Source organism: Pongo pygmaeus, chromosome 1 (assembly GCF_028885625.2).
Source record: "Pongo pygmaeus isolate AG05252 chromosome 1, NHGRI_mPonPyg2-v2.0_pri, whole genome shotgun sequence".
In the NCBI taxonomy this organism is placed as follows: Eukaryota; Metazoa; Chordata; class Mammalia; order Primates; family Hominidae; genus Pongo; species Pongo pygmaeus.
The window spans coordinates 129,052,142-129,078,507 of record NC_072373.2 but is presented as its reverse complement, the minus strand read 5'-3'; the positions used below and the strand labels follow the sequence as shown (position 1 = coordinate 129,078,507).

The window sequence follows — 26,366 nt, the reverse complement described above, 5'->3', positions numbered from 1 at the left end:
TTCCTTGTGCAGGAGGTACGAGGGTTTACTTTTTAGATATTTAAAACTTATCCTCAAAGCTATCTATATAGCATATTTAAATTGTTGTTTTAGATGGTTAATTCCTGATGAACAAAGGCTGAATCTTAGACTTTCAGAGAAAGATGCCTACTATTTGGTGTTTATTATAATTTGTCAATGTGTTTGTTCTTTTCCAGCTTAGGCTTGATTTCCGACTCTTTTCACATGTTTTTCGATAGCACTGCCATTTTGGCTGGACTGGCAGCTTCTGTTATTTCAAAATGGAGAGATAATGATGCTTTCTCCTATGGGTAAGACTTTAAGAAAAAAAATCTTTTTATTGAAGTATAAGATATACACAAAAAAACACTAATCTTAAGCTCAGTGAGTTGTTACAAATTGAACACAGGTGTAACTTTTGAATCTTTAAGCCCCCACTCAGGCCTCTTCGAGTTCCTACTTCTCCAAGGGTAACCACTTTCATAACTTCGTGGGTGAGTTTTTGAATAGTATATAATTGGAATCTACAGTAATTTGTTGAGATTGTTACCATATAGAGGAATTTCTCAACTTTTTTTTGAAGAAGAAAGTTTTAGTATATGAAAATAGGATTTTTTTTTTGCTTTTGCTTTTTTCTTTTTGAATGGATACTTTGCTGTTGATTTATTTGAAATCATTTTCTAATATGGTTTTATATTAACCTCTTTAGCTCTGCTTTTATGTAACAGTTCTTATATGCTTGCTGAGTTGGACAATTAATCAAATATTTGTAGAGTATCTGTATGCTGAAGGGACTACACTGGATAATCTTAGAGGCATAATTTGATTTCTGCCACCTCTGATTAGAGGAAGCAGTGGATTTTTCATTATTTGATTACACTGCCTGAGTGTTTCCTTTTTTGAGTTCATAGAATATTTTGCAGTATAGCTATATATATATATATATATATATATAAGCAGAGCTCAGGATGCGTACTCTGCTTCTTTCTCTTCCCCACCCTTTGTCTTTCCTATTCCCTCGCTCTTCTGCTTTCTTACTAATTCTTCCCCTCTGTCCTTTTCCTCCTCTTCTCTTCCTTTCCCCTGTGAGTGCTCTTTTACATTCTCTTCCTTCTTCATCTGTCTGTCATATTTTCTGTCTCTCACTCTTGTTCCCGTCCTCAGCCTCTTACTCTCTCTTATCTTCTCCTGAACTCCCTTTTCCTTCTCTTGCTTTGCTTCTTGTCGCTTGGGCTTGTGCTCATGCTCTTTTTTTCTCTCTCTTCCTTCTTCAGTCCCCCTATACCTTTCCTGTCTTATTCTTTGTTTTTTCCTGGTCTTTTCTCTACCTTTTAACCCTTTATCTGTCAGGCTCAATCTCTCCTCCTCCTCTTCTCTTAACTTCTTTAGCTCTATTTCTTTTTTGTTTCCCTTTCCAAGTCTCTCTTTCCTTCCTTCGCTGATTCTCCTTCCCTGAGCTCTCCCTTTCCTGTGCAGTTTCTCTCACTCTCTTCCCTGTCCTTTTTACAACCATCTTCTTACATGTACTGTCTCTTAGGCCTCTTGTTGTCTTTTACTCTCGGTCCTTCACTGCTCCCTCTTTCTCCCTGGCTTGGCTTCTTTCCTTTAGCAAACACACACTCTTTCTTTCACATGCTCTTGTTCTCTTTAGGTATTTATTGAGGGTCCATATGAGTCAAATACTTTTCTAGTTCTAATGATGTAAAAATGATCTAATGATGTAAAGACATGCCTCCTGCCTTGCCGGAACTTGTCTCTTGGGGAAACAGTTCTGTAAAAATACAATAATAGCTATATATTGTGACAGTTGCCAAAAAGGAGTTGTGAAGTTCTGTGGCAGAACTTGCTGATTTTAGTTATAAGCAAGGGATATGGTTATTTTTGAAATTATAAAAAGTGAGCCAAAAAATACTAATTGTACATTTTATAGTATAGAGCAGTAGATCCTGTATATCCATAAATTCAAACAGCTTGACAGCTCAGATAAGAACACTTTTTATGGCATGATATTGGTGATATGCAAATAATTTAAACAGTAGCTACTAAAAGATTCTTAAGTATGTTTTAGATTATTAAAGAAAGATTATATCCAAAGTTATAATTTTTGTTGGAAAATTAGTAATTTATTTATATTATATATCAGAAATCTAATTAGAATAGCTTATTCAACAATCTTTCTGAATAAACAGTAGCTGACTACTAAAAATTCTCAGTTCTTTAATGCTTAGAGTTTCTATTGTTTCCAATTTAGAATGTATTGTCTCCTGCTCTAAAATGGTTTTTAGGAATAGCTTTGAATACCTTCAGTACCATAGCAGATTTTAATGTTCAGCTTTAGCTAGTTGATGTAAGAGAATAATATTCTTTCCACCTTTAATTTAATCCTCTCCTCTCCTTGTGTGTGTGTGTGTGTGTGTGTGTGTGTGTGTGTGTGTGTATGTGTTTTCTTTTGGGAAAGATTAAAGAATAAAAGCTGGTACAATATTTGACACTATGAATAATAGGTATAGTAATAAGTAGCATCATTTGTAAACTACTGGTGTCAGTGAATCAAAATAACACTGATTAATTCACGTTAAGCATAGGGTTGAATTCTCATAACCTCCCACCCCAATTTAGGATGACTGCAGTAGCTGACTGACTCTGCAATAGAAGAAAGAGTTGGGGCATATGAGAGCAAGCAAGGACTTTTAAGTATTTCTTTATATAAAAGTCATCTTTTGTGTCTTGCCATGCTCTTATTTTTTAAAGAGCAAAGCCAGCATAAAAGTAATATACATCCAGTAGATAGATAGATACATACATACATGCGTATATACGTATGTACCTATACTTAAATCTTTTCTATTTTTCTTCCTGACTTGAGAATCTAAACACTAGCCATATTTAATTAGGCAACAGCACATTCATGAATTACATGTTCTAATTCTAAGACCTACTCAATCTGTTAAGTAAACACAGATATTTGTAAAGGCAAGTATGTTTAGTTTTCATGTGTTTTTGTTTTGTACCCACAACGAAGTTTAACAAATATATCTTAAACTCAAGATAATTAAATCACTAATTAAATCACTCCAATATTTTATCTGAACTTAGGTAGCACACCTACTAAGCTAGGAATTAGAAACAAAAAGATGCCTGAAAAACATTCTTGCCTTTGATCTTGAAATCTGGTAGAACTCAAGCACAAAAGGCTTTTTTCAGTCAAGCATTAGTTATGGGACTACAAGGGTAGATTAAAAGAAAATACTTTTTACTTTTGGGTAGTAACCCTGCTGATTTATTAGATAAATTCCTAAGCGTAGGCTGTAGAATGCTGGCTGCAAATTATTTGAATTTAATGAACTTTTCTCCAGGAAAAAAAAATATGTTTTGACAAGTAATATGTTTTCTGGCATAGAAATACATACTATGTGGGAATGCACTTGACAGGACAAACTCCAACATAACTTGATAGAGTACATTTTCAAGAATTCTCTTTAAAAATATTTTTACAGTAAAAATCGAATTACCTAGAAGTTAACATAGAAACCTAGGAAAAGCACGAGTTTTGATACTCTCATTATATTGTTTAAGGACCAGAGTGGTTAATTGCTGTTAGCACCCTTTGAATGATGTTTGAACATGTAAAAATGCTAAGTTAAAGTTGTTTCTGATGACTTTAACTAAGCCAAATATACCATATAGAAAAATAAAATCTTTCCCCAATGCTTCACACAGGTAGGAAGCAGAAAGCTTCAGAACTCCATGGAACAAAAGACAGGTATTTTAAAAATAGTGTAATTAGAATTATGTGAAGCTAAAATTGATTCTAAAAATAGGTAATTGAAAGTTTATGCCAAATTTATTAATCTTAGAAAAAGTGTTAGAAATATAAATCTCAAGTTGTCTCTGGCGTAAGTCAGAAATAATTTTATTTTCCTTCAGATCGAAGCTCTGCTTTCCAAAGATTTGAAAGCTAAAAGGTACAAAGCAGAAAGCATAAGGAGTTCTTAGAAAAAGAGAAATTATTAAGTTTAAAAAAACCCCTTTTCCAGACCCTTTCTTCTACTTTTTAGCTGTTAATCCTTCTTTCTTTGTCCATTTGTCTGGTTCTGTTTTTCCTTCTCCACTAGCAACTTGAGATTTAAATTTCTGTGAAAGGTCTTTCTAAAACTACTTACTCTAAGAAGGTCTTTTGATTGGCTTGTAAAAATCTGTTTTGTGGCATTCTGCTTTTAAATAATTCATACTAGTTCATTTCCTCATTTCTACTATATGTAAAATAAAATGCACTGTAGTATAAACACTAGGGCTTCTCTGGCCACTTATAACCATATAATATGGTTTGGAATCTCTGAAGGTATGTAATTTTACGATTTAATTTTTAAGAAATAACATAATAATTCAGTTATTTACTTTGTTCCTCTTTAGGTATGTTAGAGCGGAAGTTCTGGCTGGCTTTGTCAATGGCCTATTTTTGATCTTCACTGCTTTTTTTATTTTCTCAGAAGGAGTTGAGGTATAGTAGATAATTATTAAAGTCAGTAAATTACATTTCTGTAATGAAAATGTTTATTAATTAAAGATATATGTAACAGTTTTTTTCAACTATTATTAAATATCGTGGACAATCTTGGATTAGATATGTGTGTACAAGAGGAGCTTAAAAAATAGTTGAAAAATTAAATATATATGAATCTTCTTGGAATTGAAAACAATTAAATGATAGTGCTTTACAAGTTATAGATGAAGTGTTAATACTATGAAATGTAGAGGCACAATCTGGATAGTGAGGTCAATAGGGAAGTATTTCTAAAGAAATTAGAACCAGTGAATCTTTTAACATTTGGCGTATTTTTTAAAAAGGAAGAAAACTTAAAAATTAGTGAACTTAAAATGAAATGCAGTATTTTTTTTTATTTTTTATTTATTTAGTTTTTGAGATGGAGTCTCACTCTGTTGCCCAGGCTGGAGTGCAGTGGCGCGATCTCGGCTCACTGCAACTTGCACCTCCTGGTTTAAGCGATTCTCCTGCCTCAGCCTCCTGAGTAGCTTGGGTTACAGGAGCCCACCACCATGCCCAGCTAATTTTTTTTTTTTTATTTTTAGTAGAGACGGGGTTTCACCATGTTGGTCAGGCTGGTCTTGAATTCCTGACCTCAAGTGATTGGCCTGCCTCAGCCTCCCAAAGTGCTGAGATTACAGGTGTGAGCCATGAAAGGCAGTATTTTAAGATACCACATAAGAACAAGTTTTGGACGAAATATTTATGCTTTTAAATATTTATATTTATTTTAAAATAGTAGTTGTTACTTTTTCTGCAGTATGTGAGCACTGGTTTTATTTCTATGAACTGTTTTGGGAGGTTTTTTTAGTGCTTTTAATTCCAAAAATAACTGAAAGTGTTTAATGTCTTATGATTTTGTTAGTTGATCAATCAGAAATAATATCAATGCTATTTGTTTGTATTATGTGTTTTCTAGAGAGCATTAGCCCCTCCAGATGTCCACCATGAGAGACTGCTACTTGTTTCCATTCTTGGGTTTGTGGTAAACCTAATAGGAATATTTGTTTTCAAACATGGAGGTCATGGACATTCTCATGGCTCTGGTATGATGGTTAGGACACTTTGTTTCTTCATTTACTACTAGGTTTCTGTCATAATTATTTACTTGAGAGAATTAAGTTAAACTATACTGATTTCTGATGTCAACAGACTATGTGAATATCTTCGTGAACTATCCCTTTCACTTCTTTATGCCCCTCCATCTCAGTGCCTTCTCAGAGCTGTGCTTGTTATCATGGATCCCACCAGACCTCAGTAGCTTATCTGTTTAGTGTGATATCATTTATATAAAATAGACAAATATCAGAAAACCACAAAACAAATCTACTTATCAGAAAGTTTTGTGTGGGCTGGGCACAGTGGCTTACACCTATAATCCCAGCACTTTGGGAGGCCAAGGCAGGTGGATCACTTGAATCCAGGAGGTTGAGACCAGCCTGGGCGATATGGCAAAACCCCATCTCTACAAAAAAATACAAAATTAGCCAGGCATGCTGGGTGACAGAGTGAGACTCCATCTCGAAACAGAAATAAAAACAAAACAAAACAAAAAAGCTAGGCATGGTGGTGCGTGCCTGTAGTCTTAGCCACTCAGGAGGTTGAGATGGGAGAGTCGCTTGAGCTCGGGAGGTGGAGGTTGCAGTGAGCCAAGATCATGCCACTGCACTCCAACCTGGGTGACACAGCAAGACTCCGTCTAAAAAAAAAACAAGTATGTGTGTTTATGAAATGTACTATGTAAATATGTCTTGGAGATCCTCACAGTCATGATTTTTTCATGTAGTGCGGTGCTGGATTTAATTTACTGGTATTTAGAATTTTAGTAAAAGTGATATTTTTGACTTGGATAGCATCCACTTTTTTTCTGTCCTTTAGAATAGGTTGTATAAGATGTTTCTCGGTGGTTTAGTCGTTTTTAGGTATGCTGTGGAGAAAGGATTCTGCATTCTTTTGCATTTAGCTTTTTCTACCTGCTTTAATGTAATTTTACTGATTCTGTTACCAAATGCAGCAGCTTTCTTGTGTCTGCCTTAATGTGAGCATTCGCATATGTCTTGTTAATCTTTGTTAGTGTGTGTAATAGTACTTTGAAAAATTTTGGCCATGAATTTTGTCTTTGTTGTTTACTGCCTCATCTCCCGTGCCTAGAATGATTCCTATAATAGAAAATGTTACCAATAAATATTTCTCAAATGAATGAATAACATTATCTGACCTCTTTGGAGATATCTGTATACTTCCAGTCAGTACTTATTTTCATTTCCAGTAAGGTCTATCACTTTCCTCTATGCTTTCATTACCTTCTGGTACTCCATAGCAGAAACTTAGGATTGTTTTAATAAATGTGTAACACTTTTTACAAGTAAATGTTTATTGAATTGATCTGAGTTTAGAGCTGATTCTTTGCGCTAGTGTCAGTATAATTGTAACCATTTATATAATATATTTTTACATACCTTCTGTCCTAACACTTTGTTTTGTAGGCCATGGACACAGTCATTCCCTCTTTAATGGTGCTCTAGATCAGGCACATGGCCATGTCGATCATTGCCATAGCCATGAAGTGAAACATGGTGCTGCACATAGCCATGATCATGCTCATGGACATGGACACTTTCATTCTTGTGGTGAGTACAGCCTAGAGACAAATGGACAGCCTCCAAATAAACAAGAGTTTTGTGGACTACTTTTCCTAGTTGAAATAGTTTATTAAAAAGATACCCAATCAACTTCTTTTCTAATGAATCAGTCTAAATGGTTCCCAGGGCTAGTTTGTTTTTTGTATAGCATGAAATTAACTCAGTATAAGGCAGTGGATGTTCGCTTTTTTCCAGGAGGTATATCATAATAAAATGCCACTTTTTTATGTATTTATTTTTAATTTTTAATTTTTGTGGGTACATAGTAGGTATATATATTTATGGGTTACAGGAGACATTTTGGTACAGGCATGTAATACATAGTAATCACATAAGAGTAAACGGGGTTTCCATTCCCTCAAGCATTTATCCTGTGTTATAAACAATCCAATTATACTCTTAGTTATTTTAAAATGTACAATGAAATTACAAATTGATGATAGTCACTCTGTTGTGCTAGCAAATACTAGGTCTTATTCATTCAACTATTTTTTTGTACTCATTAACCATCCCCCTTTCCCTCCCCCCAAATGCCACTATTTTAAATGAGTACTAGTGAATGAGGAACAATTGCATTTTAGGAAATGAAAATCATAATTTTTTAAGCATCACGAGGCCTTTTGTGCTATATTGGCTTATAAAAATATGGTAGAGGTTTTCAATTTTTCACATTTGTATTATAATTTTTGATGTCTGTCACCTGATGTTTACCTCTATGTTTTTTTTAGAAATCTTTGGATGCTAACTTATATAGCATTGGGTACTAAGTTACGAGGTGTTTATCAACTTAATATTTTATTTTGAATTATATTTTACATGGTTCATAAAGTATAGCTTAATAGAAGCTGCTTGGGTGACACAATTTGATTACTCTCAATAGAGTGTATGCTTAAGTATTATCTTGTATTTGCAACATAGAATCCTGAAGCTTTAGAATTGAAAATATGAAAGGGACCTTGGAGAGTGAGCCTTCTAAGCCCTTCATTTTTCAGTCTTTGAAATTTTTCCATGAGGCAAGAAAATAGCTTGAACCCAGGAGGCGGAGGTTGCAGTTAGCTGAGATCACGCTACTGCACTCCAGCCTGGACAACAGAGCTAGACTCTGTCTAAAAAAAAAAAAATTTCTAACTACTCTATTGAGATATGATTGACATATGAAAAGAGATAAATATTTAATGTATACAACTTGATGAGTTTGAGGTAAGTATGCACCCATGAAACCATCACCATGATTTCTCCAATAAACATATCCATTCCCGCTGAAAGTTTCCTCCTACTCTCAATTCTTTCTTTTCTTTTCTTTTATTCTTTCTTTCCCTCCCTCCCTCCCTCTCTTCCTCCCTTCTTTTCTTTTCTTTTCTTTTCTTCTCTTTCCCTCCCTCCCTCCCTTCTTCCCTTTTCTATTTTCTTTTCTTTTTCTTTCCTTCTCTCTCTTTCTCTTTCTTTCTTTCTTTCTTTCTTTCTTTCTTTCTTTCTTTCTACTTTTGCAGTAAGAGCACTTAACATAAGATCTACACTCTTGGCAGATTTTTAAGTATACAATACAGTATTAGCTATGGGCACCATGCCATACAAATCCCTAGGACCTATTTATTTTGCACAACTGAAACTTTGTACCCTTTGACTATTATTTCCCCTTTTCCAACTTCCTCCAACCACTGGCAACCACTATTCTATTCTCTATTTCTATGAGTTTGACTATTAGATTCCTTATATAAGTGATATAAATGTAGTATTTGTCCTTCTGTGTCTGGCTTATTTCACTTAGCATAATGTCCTTCAGGATCGTTCACATGTCAAAATTAGGATTTCTTTCTTTCTTTAAGGCTGAATGATATTCCATTGTATGTATATACCACATTGCTTTATCCATTCATCTGTTGATGGACATTTAGGTTGCTTCCATGTCTTGGCTATTGTGAATAATGCTGTAGTGAATATGGAAGTGCAGATATCTCTTTGAGCTCTTGATTTCAATTCTCATGGATATATACCCAGTTTGCTGATCATACGGTAGTTCCATTATTGTTTTTTTGAGGACCCTCCATATTGTTTTCCGTAGTGTCTGCACCAGTTTACATTGCCGCCAGTAGTATACAAGGGTTTCCTTTTCTCTACAGCTTTCCCAACACTTACTGTCTTTTGCTTTTTTGGTAATAGACATTCTAACAGGTATGATATGATATCTTATTGTGATTCTGATTTGCATTTCCCTGATGATTAGTGATGTTGAGCATCTTTTAATGTACCTGTTGGCCATTTGTATGTCTTCTTTGGAGAAATGTCTATTTTATTCCTTTGGCCATTTATTACTTTTTTATTTTTTTAATAAATTTTTTTATTTTTAATTTTTGTGGGTACATAGTAGGTGTATGTTCTTATTATTTATTGATTGATTGATTGATTTATTGATTTATTTATTTTTGAGACGGAGTCTCGCTCTGTCACACATGAGGGAGTTCAGTGGTCCGATCTCGGCTAACTGCAACCTCTGCCTCCCGGGTTCAAGTGAATCTCCTGCCTCAGCCTCCCGAGTAGCTGGATTACAGGCGTGTGCCACCACACCCAGCTAACTTTTTATATTTTTAGTAGAGACGCAGTTTCACTGTGTTAGCCAGGATGGTCTCAATCTCCTGACATCGTGATCCACCTGCCTTGGCCTCCCAAAGTGCTGGGATTACAGGTGTGAGCCACTGTGCCCAACCAGTAGGTGTATATTGTTGTGGGGTACATGAGATGTTTTGATACAGGCATGCAGTGTGAAATAATCACGTCATGGAGATGAGGTATCCTTCTCCTCAGGCATTTATCCTTTGTGTTACAAACAATCCAGTTACACTCTTTTAGTTATTTTGAAAGGTACAATTAATATTGACTGTAGTCACCCTGTTGTGCTATCAAATAGTAGATCTTATTCATTCTTTCTTTTTTTTTTTTTGGTACCCATTAACCATCCCCACTCCTTCCGCAGCACCACACTACCCTTCCCAGCCTCTGATAACCATCCTTCTACTCTCTGCTTCCATGAGTTTAATTGTTTTGAATTTTTATACTCCACAAATAAGTGAGAACATGCAATGTTTGTCTTTCTGTAACTCTTTGACCATTTTAAAATCAGGTTATTTATTTACCTTTGCTGTTGGTTGTGAGTTCTGTATATATTTTATCAGATACATAGTTTGCAAATATTTTCTGTCATTCTGTAAGTTGCCTTTTCATTTCGTTATTTGGTTCCTTTGCCTTGCAGAAGCTTTTTAATTTGATGTAATCCTTCTTGTCTATTTTTGCCTGTTGCCTGTGTCAGTCTCTAAAATATGCTGTATTTTTATAACAGTTACACTGGTATGCTTTAAAACCTTGCTTTTCCAACTTTTTTGCTCACATGCATCCCAAAATAATGTTGAAAAACTGCATATCTCTTACACTTTTGGCTATCAGCTGGATTTTTCAGGGTAGCTACTTCTTCATTCCCATACAGCAGTACAATATCTAGATAGGAAATATTATATGGTGTTATGCTTTTATATTTCTTTGTTACATTATTGCAGAACATTGTTATAATGCTCTATCAAAGCTGTGCTGATAAGGGTACCTTGACATTTTTAGTGCTGTGGGCCACGAACAAATGATGATAGCAGGTACATTGTTAGTTGTGATCAGAAAGCTTGTCAGTCTTCCTGATGATCTGTTTAAACAAATATTGCTCATCTTTTGCCTTGTTTTCCTATATTTTCTGTTTTAATGTTAAAGCTGAATGGTAATTTTCAAGATGTTTAGAGAGAAATTATAGCATTTTTTCATCGTAAAAACAAAATGAAAAAAATTATTTTTATCTCTTCTGTATCAAGAGTTTGCCACATTAATCTAGAAGCTGTTGAAAAACTACTGTTTACCATAGTCAAGTTATCTTTCTATCCTGGCTTCATTTCTTGGACCTCATAACTTCAAGCAGTACATTTGGGTTTCTCTGAATTTTCCAATTGTAAGAGTATTAAAAGATATTTTATGAATATTGGAAGATTTTCACAATGTCTTTAATTTCCTGTGCTTTTAATCTTTTTAATACAATAATTTCTGAAATACTCCATACTTTTGATGAATTTTAAAACTACTGCCACTAAATTTACCTCCACTCAATTATTTTATTAAATTTAAAAAATAAATTTATAAGTTTGATATGGCTATATAGCCGTGCATTCTTAATGATGCATTTGAATGAAAAGGACTCTGAATTGTAAAAATTTGAATGAGGAATTGAAAACATGTTTTAAAATAACTTAATTCTCTACAGATGGCCCCTCCTTAAAAGAAACAACAGGACCCAGCAGACAGATTTTACAAGGTATGACAAGCAATTTTTATGTTTCTTAGTTTTTTGAAACTGCTTTTATAGTTTTGAAGTTTTAGTTGTCTGAAGTTTACCTTTAAGAAAAATATAAAACACAGTGTTTGTGTTTAGTGTTAGCCTTTCTAGTGATTATTTTTTATATACTATTAGATATATTAGCAGACATTCTTTTAATTGTCACTTGACTGTTTTCTCTGATTTGATAATAAAAGCAAAATATAGAGCTGGGTGCACTTGGCATGTCCCCACAATCCCAGCTACTCAGGAGAATTGCTTGCTTGCGCCCAAGAGTTTGAGACCACCCTGGGGAACATGTGAGACTCGCATCTCAAAAAGATTCGGAAACTATTCTGCTTAAATATAAGTAATACCCACGCCTGTGACTATAAACATTGTATAGATGCTTCTTGATTTACTGTGGGGTTGTGTCCTAATAAACCTGTGGTAAATTGAAGATACCGTAGGTTGAAAATGCATTTAATACACCTAACCTACCGAACATCATAGTTTTGCCTTGCCTACCTTAAATGTGCTCAGAACACTTGCATTAGCCTACAGTTGGGCAAAATCATCTAACACAAAGCCTATTTTGTAATAAAGTGTTGAATATTTCATGTAATTTATTTAATATAGTCCACTGTAGAGTACAGTATCAGTTGTTTACCCTTGTGATTGCATGGCTGACTGGGAGCTGCCGCCTGCTGTTGCTGCCCAGCATCGTGAGAGATGATCATAGCACATTATTGCCAGCCCAGGAAAAGATCAAAATTCAAAATTTGAAGTATAGTTTCTACTGAATGCATACTGCTTTCACACCATCATGAAGCCAAAGTCATAAGTTGATCATTTTAAGTCGAGGACTGTCTGTAGGAGTATGTTTGCTTTTACAGGATTATTACATAGTTTTTCCGAGAATAATACTTAATATGTTTTTATGTTGTGGGAAAATTTAGAGCTAAAAATTTAATGCAAAGTGAGAACTCCATCATATTTATAGGCCATCAATAGTTAATACCTGTAGGAGCTTACATGTTTAAAATTGTATATTACAAAATTTTACAAGCCAGAGAAAATCAATCCTGTCTATGAATTATAGTAGTTTTTTTTGTTTTGTTTTGTTTTGTTTTTGTGGGTGGGGGGTAGGATATGAATCAATCTCTGGCTCTGAGTTTCCGTTTAGACTTTATTGTCAGGGTTTCCTAATTCCCAGCTATCTACTTGCCTTTATTAACTTTTGACTTCAGTCTGACTTTCTGAATGGCTTCTGATCCAATCTCAACTGCACCTATTTTTCTTCACTATTTCTTTATATAACTCTCGTTTTTTATTTTTTCACTGTGAATATATTCCTTCATACTGAGAAATTTATTTTCAGAAGGCTTAAATGTGTCTTCCAATCACAAGTTTTCCATTTACAAAAGATATGGAATTGTTTTAGAATAACATTTGCTGAAATAACATATAATCATGCATATATGATGCATCTATATCAAGTACTATAAATTAGCCTTGATAATAAGAATTTAATTTTGAAAGTCATCACAAGTTGGAGGAAAGGAAGTTAGATTTGCCTTTCTAATTCTCTTTTATGTAAGTTATTATGAAAATAAGTTTATATTTTCTGAATATTTATCAATTTATGGTGGCTGAAGAGCCCAGTAAATAGCTGAAGAACAGAGATAACTACCTGGCATTAAAAACTTCTTGTAAAATGACCAGGTAGATAGATATTCATACATGAAAAACTTGAATTAATTATGTTTTTCAATTATTTGCTACATCTTAACTCCTGGCTTACTAAGGTTTTGGGGGGTTAGGTTATCAGTATCCTACCACATCTTCTAAGGCTTTTAACTTTGTATAAGTTAAACATCCTAGTTTATGTTTCTTTCTTAGTGATTTTTTTTCTTAAACAGTTTATGTAGTAAGAAGGCTTTAGGTAGTTTTAATGACACTTACTAATAAAACCAGTTTTCAGGTTAGCAAATAAATGGTAGCCAGGGACTTTCCAGTCTAATGAAAATCAAGAACAAATAATTATTTTCTTTTTCCTTTCGTATTTAGAGTTATTTTCATTTTTTATTCTACCAAAACACTGATTAAAGAATATAAAGGCTTAAAAGCATATAGGAGTTTGTAGTTAGGGACCTTCAATCTGCTTTGATGTGGTTTTTTTTTTTTCCAGTTGTAGTTTTAAAAGTTAAAGTGGCCCCAACATTATTAACCTATTTAATTCACTGCTATTTGAAATACGTGATAGGAACCGAATATTTATTCTATAAGTATGTCTGACAAAATTTATTTCTTTTGGAAAAATTTTTAAGAAAGTTGTTCTTAAAGAACTGTTCTTTTTGAAGAACAGTTATAATAATAGAGTTAAACTGTATATAAACAAAAAGTTATATGTAGGTGTGAGGGATGATTTATATTTAATATAATATTTGATATAAATTTCTATCAGTGGCAGATAAAATGAAGTATAATTTCCCAGAACACAAGATTTGATTTGACTCATTAGCAGTCAATTTTTAAGTTATGAGAACATTTCTTGAGTTTCTTTGTATTTCTATACCTAAAAATAATTACAGTTTACCCTTTATTGTGCAGTGAATACTAAAAAAGAAAAATCAAGTATTTCTCAACTAGATACATGCTTTTTATGCATTAACTATTTCTTTTCAAATAGTGCAGATGATGGTATTGAATAATGTTCTATTTTTAGCAAGACATGGTTGAAGTTTAAAAGAATGTTTTGTGATATAGAAATTTTGTATTAAAGATCTAAACGTTGAATAATTTGTCTCAGTTGAGTTTTTTTAGAAAGCATTGTACAAAAATCTTACTTCTTGACGTTTTAAATGGTTTTCTGGGCAACTTTGACTTACTAAATGTTATTATGTCTAAGTTCTTAGAATATCAGTATAACATCAGTATCCTACCAATTTAATATTTAATTATTAAAAGTTCAACATGTATTTTATGTTTATTTAAAAATATTCAAATCAGTGCCTGCTTTCACATCACCTCTGAGTGTAGTATGTAACCAGTTTAGATAGAGCTTTTAGGATAATTAATAAGTGTAACAGGAAAAGTAAAATTATGGTTTATGGGAAATTGTAGTCCCAAATGGTAATAATTGTAATCACCAGCAGAGGGCTCTGTATGTACGTATATCTATGGTTAAAAATGTTTTCTTGACCAGTTCTTTTAGCCTAATGCAGTTTCCGTACTATAACAAATTATTGACTTTTGGACTCCTTTTAGCCAGAGGTGAATGTTCACAAACAATTTTTAAAATCAACTTGCTTCTCTACTTCATTTATATCATTAAGAAAAAGTATAATTTACCAGTCAGATATTTCAACCCCTGTTGATTTGAAACATAAGAAATGATTTTAATTCATAAATGTACTATTACATGGTTACTAAATGGTGAATATACATGCTTACTTATTTTTGAAGTTGATATCTAGTTTTTTATATATAAAATTAAGAGTATAGCTTTAGGATATATTCGTATTTTAAATTAACCAAAAGACTGTTTTGATTTTTATTATGGTTTATTTCTAGGTGTATTTTTACATATCCTAGCAGATACACTTGGAAGTATTGGTGTAATTGCTTCTGCCATCATGATGCAAAATTTTGGTCTGATGATAGCAGATCCTATCTGTTCAATTCTTATAGCCATTCTTATAGTTGTAAGGTAAGTGTTATTGTTACTTTCAAGTATTCAAGTGAGACGAAGAGAGAAATATGTTACTTAAATTATAGATCTAAAATACAAATAATTATGTTGGTTTTCCTTTGCTTGCTTTTTTTTTTTTTTTGAGACAGAGTCTCGCTCTGTCACCCAGGCTGGAGTGCAGTGGCACTGTCTCGGCTCATAGCCATCTCTGCCTCCTGGGTTCAAGCAATTCTCCTGCATCAGCCTCCCAAGTAGCTGGGATTATAGACACCTGCAACCAGCTGTATGTTAGTGCCCAGCTAATTTTTGTATTTTTAGTAGAGATGGGGTTTCACCATGTTGGCCAGGCTGGTCTCAAACTCTTGACCTCAGGTGATCCACCCGCCTCAGCCTCCCAAAGCGCTGGGATTACAGGCATGAGCCACCGCACCTGAGATACTCTTTTCATCTTCATATGTTTTCTGTGTTTGCCATGTATTTCTCACCTAGAGTTTGATGTTTCTTTTTGATATTTGGCAGTTAAACTTTTTGGTCATAATTCAAATCAGTAGTAATTTTCTTGAATCCAACATTACATCTATAGAGTAAAATAATGGAAATATAAAATATATTCACTATAGTTAGTGTATTAATCCTTTGACATCTGCATCTTACATTATTAAATGCAAAAGAATATAAAAGACTCCTCTGCTAGAACCATTTTTATTCATAAAGTCATGTTATCACTGTAGAAGTCTTGTAAAAATGCTACCTGAAATGAATTATGTCTGTCTTCCCATCTGGCTTACAAAATTCTTGAGGAAGCATCTGCCTCCTAGCTCTTTATCTTTCTATTTCCTACTATAGGGACAATGTATATGGAAAGATAAATGTGTGTAGGTGTATAAATTCTCAGTAAATATTTGCTGAATTAGATTGTATAGTTGTTATCTTTTAAGTTTAACTCATCCTGAGATACATTTTATTATTGGTCTAATTTTTATCATAATGATAAGACATTATGTTCCATTTTAAAGTCTTCAGTTATTTAAAAATTTACATATACACTGTATATGTCTTGACTGGACTGTTTTAATTTTTTCATTGTGATTTTACTGTCAGGAAAACTTTTTTGTAATGATAACAAAGATCTGCTAGAGGCCAGACTCAAGATTTTTATAGCTTGTAGTTTATTAGAATAGATTTAATAAAGTATGATGAAATCATAATGTAAGATGAGTCATAAATGGAGATTTTTTTAAAGTTTCTGCCTAAAAAAATAGGATATACATTTTAAACATACAGATTATTTTTTAATTTTTTCAAATTATTTGAACAGGGAAATAACTCTGCTATATAAAAGTCTGTTATAGGCTCAGCACAGTGGCTTACAACTATAATTCCAGCATTTTGGGAGGCTGAGACAGGAGGATTGTTTGAGGCCAGGAGTATAAGACCAGCCTGGGTAACATGGTGAAACCACGTTTCTACAAAAAATTTAAAAATTAGCTGGGCATGGTGGTTGTGTACCTATAGTTGCAGCTACTTGGGATGCTGAGGCAGGAGGATCTCTTGAGCCCAGGAGTTTGAGGCTGCAGATAGCTATGATGGTGCCACTACATTCCAGCCTGGGTGACAGAGTGAGATCCTGTCTCTATATAAAAAGGAAAATAAAAGGATTTCATAAAGTTTGAAATGCCTTTTCTTCTTCTTTGGAAATCTTACTGTACCTTGTTGAAATTTCAGCTTAGATGTCCCATATTCTGTGAAGTCTGACTTTTGGTAATTTATTCACTGTTACAACTATACCTCTTTATTTGTGCTTTTAGTGTTCACTTAACTGCTTCTAATTCTTCTTAGACTAGGATCTTAATATTCACTTTTGTCTCCACTCTTACTATTCTAATTCTGGCTATAATTATGTCTTACCTGGAAAACTGTAACAATCTCCAGGTTGACCTTTCTGTCTCCCTCTAAACACATCACATTGGCTAAAATTATCTTTTGTTAATAAGGATTATATTACATATAAAATTATTTAAATCTTTTAATGACTCTTACCCTTAGGATAGAGTCTGAACTCCTTAACAAGCTTCATGATATATTAACCTTGTTGACCTCTTTGGTCTCTCTCAGTACTTCTCAATTCATACTTTGCTCTTCAGCCACAGTAAGTTAGTTTTAGTTCCCTGAGTATGTTATCAGCTCTCTGGATTCTGGGCTTTGCTCATATTTCCTCTATTCAAAATACTCTTATACTTCATGTCTTTCTTGCCACACCACCAACCCCTTCCCACTAGCATATGTATATGTATCACAATTACTCATCCTTCAGATCAGATTCAGTTTAAATGGCATTTATTTGGGAAGCATTTCCTGATTCTCTACCTCCCAGGCTGGGTTGATTGCACGTATAGCACCTTCTACTGTAGTACCCTTTTCATGGCATTTACTTCCATAGCCTGTTTGTTATTGCCCTCGAGCTCCATTAGGGCAAATTGTTTTTTCATTGTTTTAAAGTCAGCACCTAATTCTCCCTGGCCAAAAAAAAAAAAAAAAAAAAAATTGGTACACTTTGAATTTGAATCAAAATAAATTTGTGGGTTTTTTTTCAATCTCAGAGAATTACTTTAATTCCAAATTGGGAATTCTTACTTAGTTCTGTTCTCATTCATTTATTCCTCTAGTATAAATAAATAAACATACACAGACGCACAAAGAAAACTTGTTTTACTGAATATAACACACGTTAAGAAAACTGCACAAATCATCTTCACCAAATATTTATTAAACAGGCCCTCTCACCTACTTAATCTTAGACAGGATCTTCACTGTCTTGATCCTATAATAGGAGAGTGAGACAACAAACAAATTAATAAATTAGATGGCTCAAATGCCAAATAGTTATTTGTATTGTGTAGATTTAAGATAGGATTATATGATAGTGACTGAGTTGCCACTTTAAATTGAGTAGATCTGGAAGACTTCTGAAGAAGAGGCCTTTAACCTGAGATCTTATTGTTGTAAGAAAATCTTGTCAGAGGAAGAACATTCTAGTCTAGGGATCAGTTGGTAGAAAAGCCTTGTGGTGACAGCAGCTTTGATACTGAAAGGAGGCCAGCATGGCTGAAGCATAGGGAGTAAGAGGAGAGTGGTTAGAGATACAGTTGGAGACATAGGCTGGGGAAGACTACCTAGGGTTAGGAGTTTGGATTTTATTCCAAGTGCAATGGGACACAATAAGGATATTTGTTTTAAAAAATGATTTTGGCTGCTGTGTGGATAATAGATTATAAGGGGGCACAAGTGAAAACAGGCAGACCAGCTAGAAGGCTATTATTTAAAGTGGACCAGGTGAGAGGCCATGGTGGCTTGGTCTTAGGTACTAACCTTAGAAATGGAGAGACACAGAAAAGTTAGAAAATGCTTTGGGGTACAGCTAACAAGATTTGCTTGAGAATATAAATGTTTGGGTCAGCGTTGAGTGAAAGAGGGGAATTAAGGATAGTTTCCAGAGTTTTTAATCTGGGCAACTGAGTGAATGAGGTGTCATTACTAAAAGAGAGGGGACTGGGAGAAAGGTAGTGTTTTTGTTTTTAAAGAGGACTGTAGATCAAAAGTTCTGTTGTGGATGTAAGTTTGAGATCTCTCAGACATTGATATGGAGAGTTCAAATAGACAAAGAGTATACAAATAGGCATTCTTGGGAGCAGCCAACTGAACAGAAAGGGTTGAAAATAGTCCACACCAGGATTTAAAGTCATGGAGTGGTATTCATCTGGCATTGGAATTCATCTAGCATGAATGCCACAATTCCCAACCCTTCTGTTTTCCTGGAAAATATCCCTCAGTATGGTACTCCTGCCTGCTAAAACTGATTTAGCTTCAGGGGCCCTTTCAATATAGTGCTTCAAGCAACCACAACCAGTCAACTACAGTTGGCTTCCAAGGTAAAACTTATTTGTCATCCTTGTCTAGGTCCTACTGACCTACTTACAAACTTCTCTGTAACTTACATAGATACATAGTTTCAGGTCATATGATTGGATTCCTTTTTGTTATTGTTAAGCTTTAATATTTTTATTATTTGCTCTTGTTTTTCTGATAACCAAAGTAATACTTTGCATTGCTATAAAGATATACCTGAGACTGGGTAGTCTATAAAGAAGAGAGGTTTTATTGGTTCACAGTTCCGTAGGCTTTACAGAAAGCATAGTGCTGGCATCTGCTTAGCTCCTGGGGAGGCCTCAGGAAGCTTACAGTCATGGTGGAAGGTGAAGGCAGAGCAGGCATGTAGCATGGTGAAAGAGAGAGAGTGAGAAAAAAATGACTAAATCTCGAAATAACTCACTAACTATTGTGAAGACAGCACCAAGCCATGAGGGATCTGTCCCCATGATCCAAACACCTCCCACCAGGCCCCACCTCCAGCATTGGGGATTACAATTCAGCATGAGTTTTGGGCAGGCACACATATCTAAACTATATTAACATTCTTATTGTTAAAATTTTAAACATTACTGAAATGTATAACTTACCTATTAAAAGGTTCTCATAATCCCACTCTTTGAAGGTAACAGAAAAGTTTCATGTATCTTAAACTTCAACAAATGTTTTAGTACCCACTCTGTGCCAGGCAGTGAACAACATGGGCAAATAGCCTACCCTCATGGAGCTTACATTTTAATAGGGAGACGGTCAGTAAAGCAAATGAACGTGCAAATAGATAATGGACTGTCAGTTGGTGACAAATGCCGTAGAGTAGGCTAAGATGCTATTTTAGAAGGGCTTGGAAAGTCTTCTGCATAGGGTAATATTGGAGCAGAGACTAAATGGTGGAGGAGAGGGACATGGGACTGTTCAGAGGAAGAATATCACTGGTGAGGGAACTTCAAGTATAAACACACTGAGGCAGGAGCATGCCAGATACAAGGATGACAAGAAGGGCAGTGTAACTGGAGCGCAATGAGCAGGGCAGAGAGTGGTAGATACATGTTTATATATCTGCATCTCTAGAGTTCAGGGAGCAGGTTGCGGTGGAAGATAGAAATTTGGGTGTCATCAGATTATATATGTTGTTTAAAGCCGTATTTAATAGACAGTTTGCTCTGAGACCGAATATTGATAAAGGAGGGGAGGCCTGAGAACTGAGCCCTGGGGGTAGTCAGGAGGCAGGTGCAACCAAGAAGAGTAAAGCGGAATGACCAGCGAGGTGGGAAGAAAGATACAACCCTATGTTGTTTTAGAAGCCTTATAAAGAAACCTGTTAAACAGGAAGGACTAATCAACTCTGCTAAATGCTGCTGGGACTAAGAAGAGTGATGAGAATGAAAGCCTGATCAGACAGAATAGCTTCAAGAGAGAATGGGAGGGGAGGAAATGGAGATAGCAACTAAGTCAACTCCTTTTCAAAGCCTTTTGCTGTAAAAGGGAGCAGTGTGATTGCCTGGCAGCACAGAGGGCCCACTTTGAGGTTTGTGGTCATGAATTTAAAGTGCAAACAACCAGAATAGTTGTATGTTTTTCTTCAGTCTTGTTCAGCTACTTGGTAAGAGGTATGGAATAGACAGAGAGTTGGATTTAACAGGTTTGGGGTTTTGTCAGGTGAGTACTGACAGTGAGAAAGGGGCAAGGCAGGGATTAGAATGGTGAGAAATTAAGATATAAAGGTAATTGATGCATGCTTTAAAAAAAAGTGTTAGGTTCAGTGGTCTAATCCACTTAGTGGCCTAAGATAGGGTCAGTCTAATCTACTGACCCTATCTTTCCTGTTTGGGAAGAAGTATTAAGAGTGGAGGTATTAGGGGAATTGATCCAGAAATAGGAAGGATTGTTCAGATTATGAGATGCTTGGAATTGAGATCTTAAGGCTTAAGGTGTGATTGATTATAGGGGCAGAAGATAAGCTTAGCATATAGAGACCCAATGTTGGGTGGATTGCCCACATGGATAATTTATATCAAGAATAATGAAAAGAGTAGAGGTGGAAAGATAATAAGCCCATTACCAAATTTTTCAGTGACTGAAGGGGGACAATCAGGAATTGTAACCCTGGTAATCAAGATGGGTAGAAGGTGGAATGATCTAATGGCACGGGCCTTAAGGAAACTGTGCTGTAGGGAAGAAGTAGTAGGAACTGTGATAAATAGTGGTAGTGACAAGCAAGGACATCTGCCTCACCACAAGCCCCAACAGTACTGGAGTGTAGGAGAGAAAACGGCACTTCTTAATAGTGCTCTAGGGAAGACAGTGCCCTTCATTGGTGGTCAGTTTTCAGGTAGAGCATGAACATGCTATGTGGCTATTTAGAGAAGAGGCTGAGGATTTAATGAAGTTGCATATTTAAAAGTAGTTTTTTTTAATTATGGAAATAATTATGTTGACAAAGAAACTTGGTAAAATATAGAAAAAGATAAGGAAAAATTACCAAAAGAGACCCATGTTAATATTTTTGTGGGTTTTGTTTTGGATTTTTTCTTTTATTCTGAGATTCTTTTATTTTATTTTGTTTTTCATAATATTTTTGTTTGTATTATGCATATGACATATTCTTTGTAAGAAAATTTTTAATAGTTTTCTGATTATAAAATATGATCAGGGTAGAAAATTTTGAAAATACTGGAAAGCATATGAAGTAAAGAAAAACTAGGATCACAACACGCAGAGGTCACATAACCACTGTTAGCAGTATTTCTTTACAATCATTTTTAGGCATATTTTTAAAAAATTATTGAACTTCTACTATATGTAGATTGTTAAGCTTGGTCAGCATCAGAGAGCATTCACAGGTTTCAGATGAAAGGTAATAGTATAGTCATTATTTTAGGTCAATATTAAGTTTTGGATGACTAAGGCTTAGATTCAATAGTAATAAATGACAACAAGATACAGAGCAACACATAAGAAAAATTCTTGTAAAAGGTCTGTGTCTAAACTACGCATTTATCTTTACATGTATGAGGGAGAAACTATATATATAGAGAGAGTGTGTGTGTGTGTGTGTGTGCGTGTGTGCGTGTACACACCAGATCCCAATTAGCATTCATATATATAGAGAATATATTTCCCAGAATGTTAATTGGCTCTCTCTGGGTAGTGTAATTTTAAAATTACATCTCTTGCCTAATTTCTCTATGGTAACATTTTTGACTTAGACCTTAAAAAAGCATAAGTTTTTTAATGGAAGTCAGTTAAAAAGTAGCTCCAAAGTACAAAATAAAGAAATTCTAGTTCAGCCTTTTTTTCATTTAAAAAAGAAAACAAACTGAATTTATTTAAATGTACAGCTGATAATGAACTATTTGCAAGGAGATCACTCTGAGATGTTTTTCAAATTGGTAAAAATTTGCCTGATTTTAGGAAATAGTGAAAACTCTTAAAAAATCAACTGAGTATAAAGAAGTATTTTTCCCTACCATTAATTTTTATATATTCAGTATTTGCAGTTCATCACTAGCAAGAGAAATAGTGGCACTTCTTATAAATTCTCTGGGTCTACTGCTGCTCAGTTGAAAACCTGCCATGGAAATATACGTCTATCCCTTCTAGGTTGCCCAGTGTTCCATTTTCACTTCCACAGTGAAAGTGATTTCTTAGAAAAAGACAGGTTTGTTTTTTTTTTTCAACATTTTCTACACAGACAAAGGGTGATAATAAATTTTGGGGTAAAACTGAGTTGTATTGTGATGAATTTTGTTTTGCAATGAAAAACAGAATGAATATAATGTAAGAGTGTGATTTTTTATTTTCTGAAAATATGGTTCCTATAAGAGCTTTCAGAGTAGTTCTGCTCCTTTTTTCCCTAAGGTGAGTTGGGATAGAAGATGAATTCATAACTTAGAATGCAGAAATCTGAACAATTAGTTGTAGCTTTGAATCTCACTGCAGTTTAGAAATGAGGCAATTTACATACATCTGTAGCTTGATTTTTTTTTTTATTCACTTAAATGAAAGGGTTACCTATGCATGATGGATAATTATAAAACTAAGCAGGATATAGAAATACACTTTGTTACTGGTGTGGTATTTCTGAAGCCTTGCTAGATTTTTTTTAAAAATCAATTTTTTGCCACTCACCAGTTACCATCTTGTGATACTTTGTACTTTTATATATATATATATATACACTATAAACTCATTTGTAAGTACAAAGAAAAGCTTTTTAACCAAAAGAAAGTCTTTTTGTTAGGTCTGAAAGGTTTTAAAATAGCAGCTGAATTTTAGAGGAAACAAATTTTTAAAGGCAAACTGAGGTACAGACTTTAGAAATGATAAATAATGGTCTGTATGAAATAGAATATATATTAATGGAAACAAAATTATAAACTTGAAATTCTAAATTATAAGAGATCATCATTGATCATGAACATAGGATTTAGACCCTGTACTGATTGTGATAAATCTTGTTGATTTCATATTTAAATAGAAAGAGTTGAATAGAATAAATTTGTGGTCTGTATTAAGTAAAAAGTAAGCATTTTTTTTTTTTTAATATGTAGAAAGTTACCATATGACAAATTCTGGAGATTTTACTTTTTTCAGAATTGTTTTTGGGTGTTCCCTAACAATTTCCTTTGTGGTTTGCCTTTCAAGTGGTTATAATTTGTGAACTGTTACTTTTGGGGACTAAGATAAAGGTAAACAGTTTGCCAAGATTTTAACTTGCTGCTCATATATGTGCCCATATTGTAAAATTGAACATATAGGAACATTATTGCATAGTTATTGTATTCTTTAATCATACATAAAACCATAATAGTAAGAACATTTATAAAAACTGATTAGTCTAACAGCCTTTCTCAATTGGGAAAGAACACCCTAATACTATAAAGCCTCAATTTGTATGGAATTTTTAACTTCTTACCTATGTATCTAGATAAGTACAGTTATGTATTATCCTTGGGGGAATCGAGAAATAGTCGCTAAGATCATTTTCTGCGTTCATTGGTTCAGATGAGAAACCCTAGTTAAGAAACGCTGGTAGAGGGTTTTATAATACTAGAAAGAACACAATGAGCATAGTGATGGTAAACAGCATTTTGAACTTAAGAACCTAATTATGTAAGAATATCATTTAGCAAAAATTCAGTAGTTTTTATTGAAACATCTGCTTTGTCCTCAACACTTTCTTAGGATCTGAGCATACAGTATCAGGTATTAATTCAGTACAACTACCAATAAACCACCATTAAGTATATTAAAAAAAATTCCTGACTTAAGCAAAATCTCCACTCATTTCCTCTCTTTGCCATTACATTACTACACACATAAACACACACATGCACAATTCGTAAATATGCCTTAACTATCAATGCCTCCAAAAGGTTGTAACTGCTAGTATTAGAGATAAGGTTATCTCCTGGCCAGTGACGAGGGAGCAGGGTTTTTGGTTACTAGGATTGCATACTGGATTTTATTTTCCATGCTCTTATTTGAAACTCACTGAGTATTTTTTTTTAATTTAAAGTTACCAGAGTTTAGTACAGTGCTCTTACTAAAATATTCACTGTAGAACCTAACTGCTTTTTGCATTGTTTCTTGTGGGAAATTGGTGATTTTTAAACAGCCAACTTAAAAATACCTTAAAATACAACCAATTTGTAAATTAGGAGTCTATTTGTAAACTGGATTTGTAAATTTGGAGTTAAAGTGTTCTAAGATACCATCTTCCAATCAGAGTTATTCAGGAATTCGTTGTTGAAATGTATTTGGTTTCTTTTTAAGCATCAAGCATACTGTATTATTTTTTCCTTTACCCTAAAGCCAAAAACTCCTCAAAATGTCAAATAAGAAGAGCTGTGTACAAACACCAGAGTGTGCTATTTCTGCTTTTAATCTAACCCTACCATTTTTGTTGTTGCTATATTTGAACTGTATAGTTTTTCTAAGAAATGCTGTATGTTTCATCATTGACTTTATTGGAGTATAAAAGCTAAAATGAAGGAAGAAATTTAAAAATCAGAGTGTTATTCCTTTTCCACAAAAGTTTTAGAATGGTTAGTCCCATAAGAAACTGCTTAATGGCCGGGCGCAATTGCTCACGCCTGTAATCCCAGCACTTTGGGAGGCCGAGGCGGGCAGATCACCTGAGGTCAGGAGTTTGAGACTAACCTGGCCAACATGGTGAAACCCCGTCTCTACTAAAAATACAAAAATTAGCCAGGTGTGGTGGCACACATCTGTAATCCCAGCTACTTGGGAGGCTGAGGCAGGAGAATCACTTAAACCCGGGAGGTGGGGGTTGCAGTGAGCCGAGATTGTGCCACTGCACTTCAGCCTGGGCGAGAGAGCAAGACTCTGTCTCAAAAATAAATAAATAAATAATAAATAAATAAATAAGAAACTGCTTAATATGGCCTTTTTGTGGTTTGCAACTGATATTTCTGTTACAAAGCATGAAAAATAGAAATGCCAGTCGTATAACTAGATATATATGTTAGTAGTAATTTAAAATCTAATGATGGTATATATGTGTAGGTCTGTGATTAAAAATCAAGTCAACACTTTTTCCTTTTTATTTATGCCTTATCATTGTTTGATACGGGATTGCTTGGTTTGTGTAGGTTTATTTAAGGAAACTTACTGGGAGTGTGTTAGAGTGTTCTAAAGAAGTGGAATACAAAGATCTCACCAAGTAATATGAGAGAGAGAAACCTATACACAAATAAAAACAATACAGAGCTAGACTATAAAAATGAAGAAGGTACAGCATAGATGGTAATTTAATCAAGGGCCCCCTGTTCTAAAATTGTTGGTGTCTTATCTCTGTTTACAGAATAAATCTTATGGTTAAAGAGCTCTGTTATCTGCCCCAACCTCCCCTTTCAGCCAGTTATTTTCCATAGCAGTTTTTATATATTATACCACTCTTTTTCTTTTCTTTTTTTTTTTTTTTTTTGAGATGGAGTCTTGCTCTGTTGCCAGGCTAGAGTGCTGTGGCGCAATCTTGGCTCACTGCAAGCTCCGCCTCCCTGGTTCAGGGGATTCTTCTGCGTCAGCCTCCCGAGTAGCTGGGATTACAGGCATGCACCACCACACCCAGCTAATTTTTGTAGTTTTAGTAGAGATGGGGTTTCACCATGTTGGCCAGGATGGTCTTGATCTCCTGACCTCGTGATCTGCCTGCCTCGGCCTCCTAAAGTGCTGGAATTACAGGTGTGAGCC

The 26,366-nt window shown here is 34.4% G+C and overlaps 1 protein-coding gene across 3 annotated transcripts in view; it reads left to right on the top strand.

Moving 5' to 3' along the window:
- The window catches only part of SLC30A7 (solute carrier family 30 member 7), a 102,155-nt gene that overhangs the window by 10,732 nt on the left and 65,057 nt on the right, over window positions 1-26,366 (top strand). For all 3 annotated transcript variants that reach the window (XR_008500620.2, XM_054475537.2, XM_054475524.2), the window contains exons 3-8: window positions 198-311; window positions 4,414-4,501; window positions 5,466-5,592; window positions 7,033-7,176; window positions 11,480-11,530; window positions 15,107-15,242. Coding sequence is in view for 2 of the 3 variants with exons in the window: in XM_054475537.2 (XP_054331512.1) it covers window positions 198-311; window positions 4,414-4,501; window positions 5,466-5,592; window positions 7,033-7,176; window positions 11,480-11,530; window positions 15,107-15,242 (660 nt within the window). In the remaining variant the exon portion in view is untranslated. The remainder of the gene's footprint in view (window positions 1-197; window positions 312-4,413; window positions 4,502-5,465; window positions 5,593-7,032; window positions 7,177-11,479; window positions 11,531-15,106; window positions 15,243-26,366) is intronic.